Source organism: Schistocerca serialis, chromosome 7 (genome assembly GCF_023864345.2).
Source record: "Schistocerca serialis cubense isolate TAMUIC-IGC-003099 chromosome 7, iqSchSeri2.2, whole genome shotgun sequence".
Taxonomy (NCBI): domain Eukaryota; kingdom Metazoa; phylum Arthropoda; class Insecta; order Orthoptera; family Acrididae; genus Schistocerca; species Schistocerca serialis.
Window position 1 is genome coordinate 271,421,708 of NC_064644.1, and position 12,892 is coordinate 271,434,599.

Sequence of the window (12,892 nt, forward strand, 5' to 3'; positions counted from 1 at the left end):
CATTGATAATGACCTGACACAGGTCGAAATCTGATCTGCGTTGTGACTATAAATGTCATATTAAAGCAACTTAATTCTACGACTGATTGCTGCTGTATCTAACCCAATATAACCACAGTCGTTGCGTGCACCCACCCCATGGAGGGCAACCTGATCATATATTACTTGTACAGCATTTACATCTACATCTACATTTATACTCCGCAAGCCACCCAACGGTGTGTGGCGGAGGGCACTTTACGTGCCACTGTCATTACCTCCCTTTCCTGTTCCAGTCGCGTATGGTTCGCGGGAAGAAAGCCTCCGTGCGCGCTCTAATCTCTCTAATTTTACATTCGTGATCTCCTCGGGAGGTATAAGTAGGGGGAAGCAATATATTCGATACCTCATCCAGAAACGCACCCTCTCGAAACCTGGCGAGCAAGCTACACCGCGATGCAGAGCGCCTCTCTTGCAGAGTCTGCCACTTGAGTTTGTTAAACATCTCCGTAACGCTATCACGGTTACCAAAAATCCTGTGATCTGATTCAGAAGATATGACATTTTTATTGCTGAACAGTGAAAGTGGTGAAAAATACATGAGCTTAGCACTATAGTTCAAAGAACATTTTATTATGCTAGCACCAGAGGCATTTACTGAAAATTATGTAGTCTTCAGTGAATACCCTCCAATTACATTATGCAATATCTCTCTATTTACAGAGAGTTGAGGGGCATGAAAGAGGAACAGAGATTAAGAAGTGAATGAGGCAGGGTTGTAGCGTATCTGAAATGTTATTCAATCTGTACATTGAGTAAGCAGTAAAGAAAATCAAAGAAAAATTTGGAGAAGGAATTAAAGTTCAGGCAGAAGAAATACAAGCTTGGAGGTTTGCCAATGACATTGTAATTCTGTCAGAGACAGCAAACAACTTGGAAGAACTGTTGAATGGAATGGGGAGTATCTTGAAAGAAGGATATAAGAGGAATCTAAGCAAATGCAAAACAAGGGTAGAGGAATGTAGTCAAATTAAATCAGGCAATGCTAAGGGGATTTTACATAAGGAAACAAGACACTCAGAGAATTATATGTGTTTTGCTGTTTGGGCAACAAAATAACTGATGATGACCGAAATAGAGAGGATATAAAATGTAGACTGGCAAAGGCAAGAAAGGCATTTCTGAATAAGAGAAATTAGTTAATATCAAATATAGATTTAAGTGTTAGGAAGTCTTTTCTGAACGTATTTGTAGCCATGTATGGAAGTGAAACATTGATGATAAATCGCTTAGACAAGAAGAGATTAGACCTTTTGAAATGTGGTGCTACAGAAGAATTCTGGAAATAGATGGGTAGATCACGTAACTAATGAGGAGGTACTGAATAGAACTGGGGAGCAAAGAAATTTGTAGCACAACTGATGAGAAGAAAGAATCGCCTGATAGGACACATTCTGTGACATTGAAGGATCACCAATTTAGTATTTGAGGGAAGTTTGGAGGGGGAGGGGGTCCTTGAAGGAAACAAGGAAACGAATAAAGTAAGCAGATTAGAAGGATGTAGGTTGCAGTAGTTATTCGGAGATGAAGAGGCATGCATAGGATAGAGTGGCATGGAGAATCCCATCAAACCAGTCTTTGGACTGAAGTCCCCAACAACACTGTGTGCCATGAGTCATTCCCCATCCCTGTAGGTTCTCATTTTTGAAGGGGTCTGTTGAACACATTTAATGAATGAATCATGCAAGTAATAAAATCTCATTGCATAGTAATTTGATTCAGAAGATCTGACATTTTTATTACTGAACAGTGAAAGTGGTGAAAAATACATGAGCTTAGCACTATAGTTCAAAGAACATTTTATTATGCTAGCACCAGAGGCATTTACTGAAAATTATGTAGTCTTCAGTGAATACCCTCCAATTACATTATGCAATATCTCTACAAATCTGGTAACGTAACAGTAAGCAAAATTACACTTTAAGTGAGCAAAATGTAGGATGTTAAGCATCAGCAGCAGACTTAAATCAGTCTTAATTGCAAAATCACAGCAGTTGTATTTAGTAATAAATTTCACTGCAGTGTGAGTTAATTTTAAAATGTCCTGAAGCACCGCGGCAAACCCAAAAAGGAGTTTAATAAATTTAGCTCCCCTTATACTTATCACTGCTAATTAGGAACAATACCAGACAATACCAGTAAACAACAAATGACCACAGTGCAGTATGGTAATGGTAATTGTAATTGCAATTGCAGCAGTCAGTCTTATTTAAAAAGACAGTAAAACTAGTTTAAAAATACAGGTTGAGTCTTAACAAAGAAGACAACAGCAACCAGTCACTTTCTACAGTGCTGTTTATTTAAATAGCGCTATTATTGGTTTCAAACTGACAGGTTCATCTTCAGACAACTGGTTCATGTTGTGATACATTTTACCCTTAGCTTTGGCATTCTGTTTTCCCAAATGATGAAATTTCTTTGGGGTGGTGGTGCCCTACAAATGAAACAAGATAGACAGTGTCTTATAAGTGTAATTTGGCCTCACAATGATTTTAAATGATGTAAACAAATTATTAAAGTAAAGATGTTTTTGGTAACTTAGTTGAAAAATCCACGCTGTTATATTCCAGTGCTGACTGCTTGCGATCATGCAACAGTGATGGCTGTATGATGCACTTTTTTTCACGTATGTGAATACACATAATCTTACACATCAAGAAGTTTCACCATATGGAAGTGTATATACAAAGATGGTGATAATGCAACAATAACAATGCCAAAGACTTCCACTCTCACAGATATTTCGATATATACATATATGTGACAGTAGGAATTTACAAATTACTGTTGTTCAATTACTTACTCTTTAAGAACTTATTAAAATTAAGATAAACAAATGAGCAGCCAGTTTGTTATAAAGTGTTACTGCAGTGATATTATGTAAATATTGTGGTATACATTGAAAGCAAAGTAAATGATAAGGAATAGGTGTACATAAATAAATATTACAACTGTGGACATGTTATGTAACTGTTGTGGCATACATCGGCAGCAAAGTATATGGTTTGGATTGGATATACATAAATAAATATTAAATCGGTTTTTGACAAAGTAGCACAGTTGAAAAATGTAATTAAATAGTTATATTTCGGCCATGTCATCACACTGTGGCTCTTGTTGCAGACTACAAGATATTGCATAATTAATCACAAGTGAGTCAATGACACAACAGGGTATAACATTGCCCAGTTTTACAACTGTTATTGTAAGTATATAGACTGGTTGATAATCCATGATGTGGGGATCTTATCCAAATTCCAGATGCACTTTAAACATTCTGCTCTGTTGCTGACAGACCACTCAGCTGATTTCATCTGTATAAAGTCCTCCCATCTTCTAATCCAGTGACTTTGGGCTCTTGGATTACCCCAAGTGCAAGTTATTTGGGAATTAAGCAGTATCGTAATAATCTTGAAAATTAATATGAAATTGTTGAAGTGTTATATACTTTTATTGCCTCCATTTATAAAAGTCGATCATATGTCCTTGAGTTATCAAGCAGCAGAATTACAGAACATATGTTACATTATGTCACAATTTCCTGTACATTAAGATTAATTCCCTCAGTTAATGGTAATGTTGCTATTGCAATAATATCTGTTCAACATTATGCATTTTGTATGGTCTTTTATTCAAAAATTGTAATACTGTCCTTTGTGACATAACCTACTTCATCGAACACTCGTTGCAGACTGTCTGCTCACCTCAAGTAGAAGTATGCCAGCACACCAACATATTATGGAACAAAAAGTAAAGAGGAACCATTACTTTAAACTGCACAAATTATTGTTCAGGCTGTAGGACATTATCTCAGGGTACCCCGTAAGCTTCCATAATAGACCTAGTCCTGCTTCTATTCTGGATCACTTACTAGTAAACATGTTACTTATCTTTTTTTGCAGGCAATTCTTATGTGTTAGTGGAAAATTGAGATGCACGAAAGTTTCCTGAATCAGTTCTCAGTATTCACAACAGCCCAGAAAAATGGTTTCAGTTAAATTCGTTGGATGTGAACACATCTAAAACGCACATGATACAATTCAGAACCATATAATCAAAATGCAAGCAGTACTAATAAATATTGGTTTCTTATCAGTTTATTGCAGGCAATGCTTATGTGTTAGTTGAAAACTGAGATGCAGAAAAAAATCCCGAATCAGTGCTTAGTATTCACAATAGCTCACAAAAATGTGTTTTAGTTAAATTCGTTCGATGTGAACACATCTAAAACACACATGGTACAATTCAGAACCAAATAATCAAATACTATTCACAACAATGAAGACATAGAAGAAATTCATAGGACTGAATTTAGACAGACAGACAACAGTACCCAGCAAACAAATAAAGCAACTTTGCATTTTTCATGCAAGTAAGATCAACTGCAACTAACATGGTCACACAAAAAGGCACATATAGAAGGTACTTAAAAATCTATTTTTAAATGTTGTATTATTTTTTGGGGAGATTATGCTAACATAATATGAGTACTAAACATACCAAAAAAGGTCATTCAGAATATGTGCACTGTGCATAACAAAGAACTATATCATCCATTATTTAAAACCCCACAACTATTAACTCTCCAATCACTATATAGCTATGAAATTATCATCTTTTTTTTACACCAGATATGAATTGATTGAGGAAAATCATTTTGTTCATATACATGTCAACAGAAATGAAAAAAAAACTTTATGCTTTGTATCCATCTTAATCTGTATGCCCAGGCTCCTCAAATGAAAGTGTGTAGCTTATTAAAAGGGACCACGCTAATGCAAATGAAGTTCGTTCCACTGAAAATAAAGCTGTATGAAGCACCACTACAGAAATAGATGGCTTCATGTAGGGTGGACTGATAATAATATATATCATTTACTTATATATAAATACCATTTTACTCATATATTATTCTTTATTAGTTTAAAAATTATTGTGACTATGATGTAAATTTCCGACATATCTCCCATATACAAAGTACACAGTGCAGATTTACATCTTGAGAAGCACAAATTGTAATTCACATATTAGTTTGATAAAAACAAATTGTTTTTGTGTACTCATATTATTTATTTGTTTTGCAAAATACACACTAATTAAACAGTTTAAAAAACTTGAACAGTAATTTAACATTAAGAAGTTTCATCAGCTAGCCCCCCCTGTCATGATTGCTTCACAGAGTAGTAGTTATTAATGTGAGATGAATCTTCAGTGGAAGTAAGTAGTGCTTCTCCTGTTTTAGAAGTTCGTTTAGCGGCCTTTCTAATGCTGCCCAGGCAGCTACACGCTGCTTGTGCAATCTCTCATATTACTGTGTATGAGGTCTGTCCAATAAATTCCAGAACATTTGTAATTTCACAGCAATGGCGTGTTGGAGCGAAGTGCAGTTGGCATCCCTGGACATGCCTGTATTTAATGTTTAACTGCAGGAAGTTTCATTGTTGTATGTCTGTTTATTGTTCAGTGCTGTATTGTGTAGAGAGCTGTGTCTCACAGTTAGTGAATTTTGAGATGACAGAGTTAGAGGAGCAACACGTCTGCATTAAATTTTGCATGAAACTTGAGAAAACCTTTACAGAGATACACCAAATGGTGCAGGAAGCCTACTGTGATGAGTGGTTAAGCTGTAATCAGTCTTACATATGGTTTACACAGTTTCAAAATAGCCGAACAGAAGTTAAAGATGACCCTCATTCAAAGTCCCCTTAAAATCTATCGTCAATGCTCATGTCAGGAATGTCAATGAAATTGTGCCTGCCAATCGAAGACTGACTGTCAGAGAGGTTGCAGGAAAATATAGCATTCCAGTTGGATCATGTCATGAATCCAGAGACAGCACCCTGGAATGCATTGTGTTGCCATCAAGTTCGTCCTACGGCTCACGAGCCAAGACCAGGAAGGCATTGCAATCTATGATGATGAGACATGAGTCTATGTTTATGATGTTGAGGCCAAGGCTCTATCTTCACAGTAGGTTGGAAAAGTTTCTCCAAGACCAAAAAAAATCGCATCACGTTACGTCAAATGCCAATGCCAAGCTGATAATTTTCTTCGACTTTGAAGGATTAGCTCATCAAGAATTCATGCCACAGGGACAAACTGTTAATGGATAGTACTATTGGGACGTGTTACGAAGCCTGCAAGAAAATGTGAGAAGGAAATGGCATGAAATGTGGTGGGACAGTTCATGGCTCGTGTATCATAATAACACACCCGCACATTCTTCCCCATTGTGCCTGACTGTTGCACAAAAATGAAGTCACTGTGCCGCCTCATCTCCAAACCCTCCAGGCCTGGCCTCTATGAACTTTTATTTTTATTTTAAAGTTGAAAACCCCATTGAAAGGATGACAATTTGCAATGGTAGATCAGATAAAAGAATATTTGCAGACGGCACTTCACGCAATCCAGCAAGCGGCATACCAAGACTGCTTCCAGAAGAAGAAATGGTGTTGGGAGTGGTGTATCAGTTGTGGAGGAGTGTATTTCAAAGGAGACCATGCACAATAAGTGAAGTATAAGCACAGAAAAATTTTGTGGACATGGTTCCAGAATTTTTTGAACAGGCCTCTACAGTAAATAAATGTAGCAAGATACTTAATCAAATGTGCAATTTTTGTGGTGGGCAGGCAAATTTTCATAAAGTTAAATTGTATACATATTTCAGAAATTTTATTATCTTGTTTTTATCTGAAATAATTGTTTTCTTTTTAAAGGCTTCCTTCGCTCCAGAGATAAGAATAATCATAAATTTTTCACCTATGTGATGAAAACCCAGATGTTCATACGGTTTATAGAAGAGCGCTCATTCGTTTCGGATATGGATGCAAGTTGGGCATTTTTTGATGAATGTACAGAGAAGGTGACTTTTGTTCTTGTATTACTATTAATGGTGTATTTGCTTGTTCACATATGTTTTCATTCCGCATGACCATGATTTTTGTCTATCAGCGTATTTTCTAAGAGCATCCCTGTAGTTTCTCATTGATTATGGGATCCACAGAGCATGCTGAAATAATGAATGTACCATCTGTTTCAAGTCTGTTTTTGGTTGTGTTAGGTTGATGATGATGGTGAGTGTCGCCTCTTAGAAATGGATGAGTCTCAACATAGTGAACGCACTGTGTTCATTCCACCACCAGAGCCAACTGGATTATCACCAGGAGTGACATATTCATATGAGGTCTGTGTTATTTTGATATTTATTAACTCTGTATATGTTCTGTGTCCTTATTTCATGTGCCATAGATTTAAAAAAAAAAAAAAAAAAGAGAGAGAGAGAGAGAGAGAGAGAGAGAGAGAGAGAGAGAGAGAGAGAGAGAGAGAGAATATATCTCACTTATGAGCAGAAATAAGTGTTTTTAGCCAAAGCTTAGCAGCAACAATCTGGAAGAGACTGAGAATTTTACGGATATATATTGAGATCAATATCATTTTATAGCATACCTGATGGTCATCATATTAATGTTGAAGACCACGATCGCTATACGCATTGCCAAGTAATATTGTAATATATTATTTCCCCTTTCAAAGATATATTATGTGTATAAAATCATTGTATACTGGTTGTGTATGTGACATTGTATTGATAATATAGAATACTCGAGGTAAAAGAAAGGTATTTTAATAACATGATTCTTTTAAATCACGCTAAAGGACTCTTCAATATATTGTATTTATTATTTCAGGCATGTTGTACATTCCCTGAGAGGGCATTCTTCATTTAGTTTTCTTTGTAAATACTAAAAATGGCAAGAAAGTAATACCTTCCATTTAATTAATTTACAATGAATTTTGGTTAAACCATGGTGAGAACACTGTTTTAGAATACGTTACACCTAAAAATAATCAGTAATTCTGTACAATCCATGATGCACTAGGAAAGGTATTAATTCTGGACAATATTTTGTGGTGTCACCGCCAGACACCACACTTGCTAGGTGGTAGCCTTTAAATCGGCCGCAGTCCGTTAGTATACGTCGGACCCGCGTGTCGCCACTATAAGTGATTGCAGACTGAGTGCCGCCACACAGCAGGTCTAGTCTAAAGAGACTCCCTAGCACTCGCCCCAGTTGTACAGCCAACTTTGCTAGCAATGGTTCACTGGCTACATATGCTCTCATTTGCAGAGACAACAGTTTAGCATAGCCTTCAGCTACGTCATTTGCTACTACCTAGCAAGGCACCATATTCAGTTACTATAATTACTATCTTCAAGAATGTATTCTGAACGGATAATATTGTGAATCATGTACCGTCAAGAGCGACGTTCATCATTAATGGATTAAAGTTAAGTATCAAACTAATTACGTCCGCTTTCTGAATTTTCATTCCTTGTCATGTTCCAGAGCTCATGTCAGTATAGTTCTTCCCTCCTCACACCAGCCTGCATGAGCTAAAACGCGTGCATATCGGCCTCCGATCGTAACACGGTGTTGGCTCTTCTGCTAACATAAAATATTTAATATAAAATCTAGTGGGGATTTCAGTAAGTTTTGATACCTTGTTCAGTTTGAGTAGTTATTGTTTTCCATTACTAGGGGTGTTTATTTCAGTGTCAACCATTATAAGATTTTGCGCTGGTTGGACAGTGCCATGGTAGTAGGATCCTCGTGAATGAATGCATATTTAAACGTAGAATTTTGGTTTGTGTCTAGTGTCTTCTGTTTCAAAAACAAACTGATCTACAAGAGACTATATGAAAAGTTTTGATACTATAATTCACTTTTCACAGGACCATAGCTTTGTAGGGTTTTCCAATAGATAATTAGCCAAGATAAATCTGCAGGTGATCTTCATAGCCCATCTAGAGTAAACCTTCCTAGCCACCCAAGATTCCAAACCCCTTGTCTGGCTCAAGTTCATCAATGAGATCGTCATGATCTGATCCTGTGATAAAGGCATTCTATCCTCATACCTCCACATCACCAACACCTTCTCTTGCATCCCTTTCATATGGTCCTTGCAGCTCAGTGTTCCATCTTCTTGATTGTTTTGAAAACCACCTCTCTTGGTGTCTCCATAAAAACCTTTGTATCAAGCTCATTAATCGACAAAAATACCACAATTTTGATAGTTGCCACACCATCCTCAATAAAGAGTCTTGTTACCAATGGATGATGCATCTGCAGTGATTGATAATCCCTTGTCCTGAATGCCGAAGTATTATCAAAAAATTGGTTGTTTGTTGTTGTCGTGGCCTTCAGTCCTGAGACTGGTTTGATGCAGCTCTCCATGCTACTCTATCCTGTGCAAGCTTTTTCATCTCCCAGTACCTACTGCAACCTACATCCTTCTGAATCTGTTAAGTGTATTCATCTCTTGGTCTCCCTCTACGATTTTTACCCTCCACGCTGCCCTCCAATACTAAATTGGTGATCCCTTGATGCCTCAGAACATGTCCTACCAACCGATCCCTTCTTCTGGTCAAGTTGTGCCACAAACTTCTCTTCTCCCCAATCCTATTCAATACTTCCTCATTAGTTATGTGATCTACCCATCTAATATTCAGCATTCTTCTGTAGCACCACATTTCGAAAGCTTCAATTTCTCTTCTTGTCCAAACTATTTATCGTCCATGTTTCACTTCCATACATGGCTACACTCCATACGAATACTTTCAGAAATGACTTCCTGACACTTAAATCAATACTGGATGTTAACAAATTTCTCTTCTTCAGAAACGCTTTCCTTGCCATTGCCAGCCTACATTTTATATCCTCTCTACTTCGACCATCATCAGTTATTTTGCTCCCCAAATAGCAAAACTCCTTTACTACTTTAAGTGCCTCATTTCCTAATCTAATTCCCTCAGCATCACCCGACTTAATTAGACTACATTCCATTATCCTTGTTTTGCTTTTGTTGATGTTCTTCTTATATCCGCCTTTCAAGACACTGTCCATTCCATTCAACTGCTCTTCCAAGTCCTTTGCTGTCTCTGACAGAATTACAATGTCATCGGCGAACCTCAAAGTTTTTATTTCTTCTCCATGAATTTTAATACCTACTCCGAATTTTTCTTTTGTTTCCTTTACTGCTTGCTCAATATACAGATTGAACAACATCGGGGAGAGGCTACAACCCTGTCTTACTCCCTTCCCAACCACTGCTTCCCTTTCATGTCCCTCGACTCTTATAACTGCCATCTGGTTTCTGTACAAATTGTAAATAGTCTTTCGCTCCCTGTATTTTACCCCTGCCACCTTTAGAATTTGAAAGAGAGTATTCCAGTCAACATCGTCAAAAGCTTTCTCTAAGTCTACAAATGCTAGAAACGTAGGTTTGCCTTTCCTTAATTTTTCTTCTAAGATAAGTCGTAAGGTCAGTATTGCCTCAGGTGTTCCAGTGTTTCTACGGAATCCAAACTGATCTTCCCCGAGGTTGGCTTCTACTAGTTTTTCCATTCGTCTGTAAAGAATTCGTGTTAGTATTTTGCAGCTGTGACTTATTAAACTGATAGTTCGGTAATTTTCACATCTGTCAACACCTGCTTTCTTTGGGATTGGAATTATTATATTCTTCTTGAAGTCTGAGGGTATTTCGCCTGTTTCATACATCTTGCTCACCAGATGGTAGAGTTTTGTCAGGACTGGCTCTCCCACAGCCGTCAGTAGTTCCAATGGAATATTGTCTACTCCTGGGGCCTTGTTTCGACTCAGGTCTTTCAGTGCTCTGTCAAACTCTTCACGCAGTATCATATCTCCCATTTCATATTCATCTACATCCTCTTCCATTTCCATAATATTGTCCTCAAGTACATCACCCTTGTATAGACCCTCTATATACTCCTTCCACCTTTCTGCTTTCCCTTCTTTGCTTAGAACTGGGTTTCCATCTGAGCTCTTGATATTCGTACAAGTCGTTCTCTTATCTCCAAAGGTCTCTTTAATTTTCCTGTAGGCGGTATCTATCTTACCCCTAGTGAGATAGGCCTCTACATCCTTACATTTGTCCCCTAGCCATCCCTGCTTAGCCATTTTGCACTTCCTGTCGATCTCATTTTTGAGACGTTTGTATTCCTTTTTGCCTGCTTCACTTACTGCATTTTTATATTTTCTCCTTTCATCAATTAAATTCAATATTTCTTCTGTTACCCAAGGATTTCTACTAGCCCTCGTCTTTTTACCTACTTGATCCTCTGCTGCCTTCACTACTTCATCCCTCAAAGCTACCCATTCTTCTTCTACTGTATTTATTTCCCCCATTCCTGTCAATTGCTCCCTTATTCTCTCCCTGAATCTCTGTACAACCTCTGGTTCTTTTAGTTTATCCAGGTCCCATCTCCTTAAATTCCCACCTTTTTGCAGTTTCTTCAGTTTTAATCTACAGGTCATAACCAATAGATTGTGGTCAGAGTCCACATCTGCCCCTGGAAATGTCTTACAATTTAAAACCTGGTTCCTAAATATCTGTCTTACCATTATATAATCTATCTGATACCTTTTAGTATCTCCAGGGTTCTTCCATGTATACAACCTTCTTTCATGATTCTTAAACCAAGTGTTAGTTATGATTAAGTTGTGCTCTGTGCAAAATTCTACCAGGCGGCTTCCTCTTTCATTTCTTAGCCCCAATCCATATTCACCTACTACGTTTCCTTCTCTCCCTTTTCCTACAATCGAATTCCAGTCACCCATGACTATTAAATTTTCGTCTCCCTTCACAATCTGAATAATTTCTTTTATTTCATCATACATTTCTTCAATTTCTTCGTCATCTGCAGAGCTAGTTGGCATATAAACTTGTACTACTGTAGTAGGTGTGGGCTTCGTATCTATCTTGGCCACAATAATGCGTTCACTATGCTGTTTGTAGTAGCTTACCCGCACTCCTATTTTTTTATTCATTATTAAACCTACTCCTGCATTACCCCTATTTGATTTTATGTTTATAACCCTGTAGTCACCTGACCAGAAGTCTTGTTCCTCCTGCCACCGAACTTCACTAATTCCCACTATATCTAACTTTAACCTATCCATTTCCCTTTTTAAATTTTCTAACCTACCTGCCCAATTAAGTGATCTGACATTCCACGCTCCGATCCGTAGAACCCCAGTTTTCTTTCTCCTGATAACGACATCCTCTTGAGTAGTCCCCGCCCGGAGATCCGAATGGGGGACTATTTTACCTCCGGAATATTTTACCCAAGAGGACGCCATCATCATGTAATCATACAGTAAAGCTGCATGCCCTCGGGAAAAATTACGGCTGTAGTTTCCCCTTGCTTTCAGCCGTTCGCAGTACCAGCACAGCAAGGCCGTTTTGGTTATTGTTACACGGCCAGATCAGTCAATCATCCAGACTGTTGCCCTTGCAACTACTGAAAAGGCTGCTGCCCCTCTTCAGGAACCACACGTTTGTCTGGCCTCTCAACAGATACCCCTCCGTTGTGGTTGCACCTACGGTACGGCTATCTGTATCGCTGAGGCACGCAAGCCTCCACACCAACGGCAAGGTCCATGGTTCATGGGGGGGTTAGGGAAGGTTAAACAGGGAGGACAGAGCACTGAGACCCCGGGTGAGAGTGATTACCTGTTATTGGGATGAGGGGGGCGACAGGCAACAGACACTTCATTGACACTCCTGACCCTCCAAATCTAGTCCGCAAATAGATCTCCCATGCCATATCCAACACGCCAGTATTCCCCTTACCAACTCCATGAACCATTTGCATAGAAGCGCCTCCACCCTCCCCTCCCCTCCCCCCCCCCCCCCCCCAAACTCCTCAATTACTCAATATCACTCTGGGTTGGAACAACTTAACCATGTCCCTCAACGTTGCTTTCACTACTTATCACACCTGTCAATGAGGAACATCACACCCATAATCCTTACTACACACCCAAACCGG

General features: G+C 38.3%; 1 protein-coding gene across 3 annotated transcripts in view; it reads left to right on the forward strand.

Moving 5' to 3' along the window:
* LOC126412139 (DENN domain-containing protein Crag) overlaps positions 1-12,892 on the forward strand; it is a 302,966-nt gene that overhangs the window by 92,080 nt on the left and 197,994 nt on the right. For all 3 annotated transcript variants that reach the window (XM_050081588.1, XM_050081589.1, XM_050081590.1), the window contains exons 12-13: positions 6,756-6,901; positions 7,100-7,222. In XM_050081588.1, the coding sequence (XP_049937545.1) occupies positions 6,756-6,901; positions 7,100-7,222 (269 nt within the window). The remainder of the gene's footprint in view (positions 1-6,755; positions 6,902-7,099; positions 7,223-12,892) is intronic.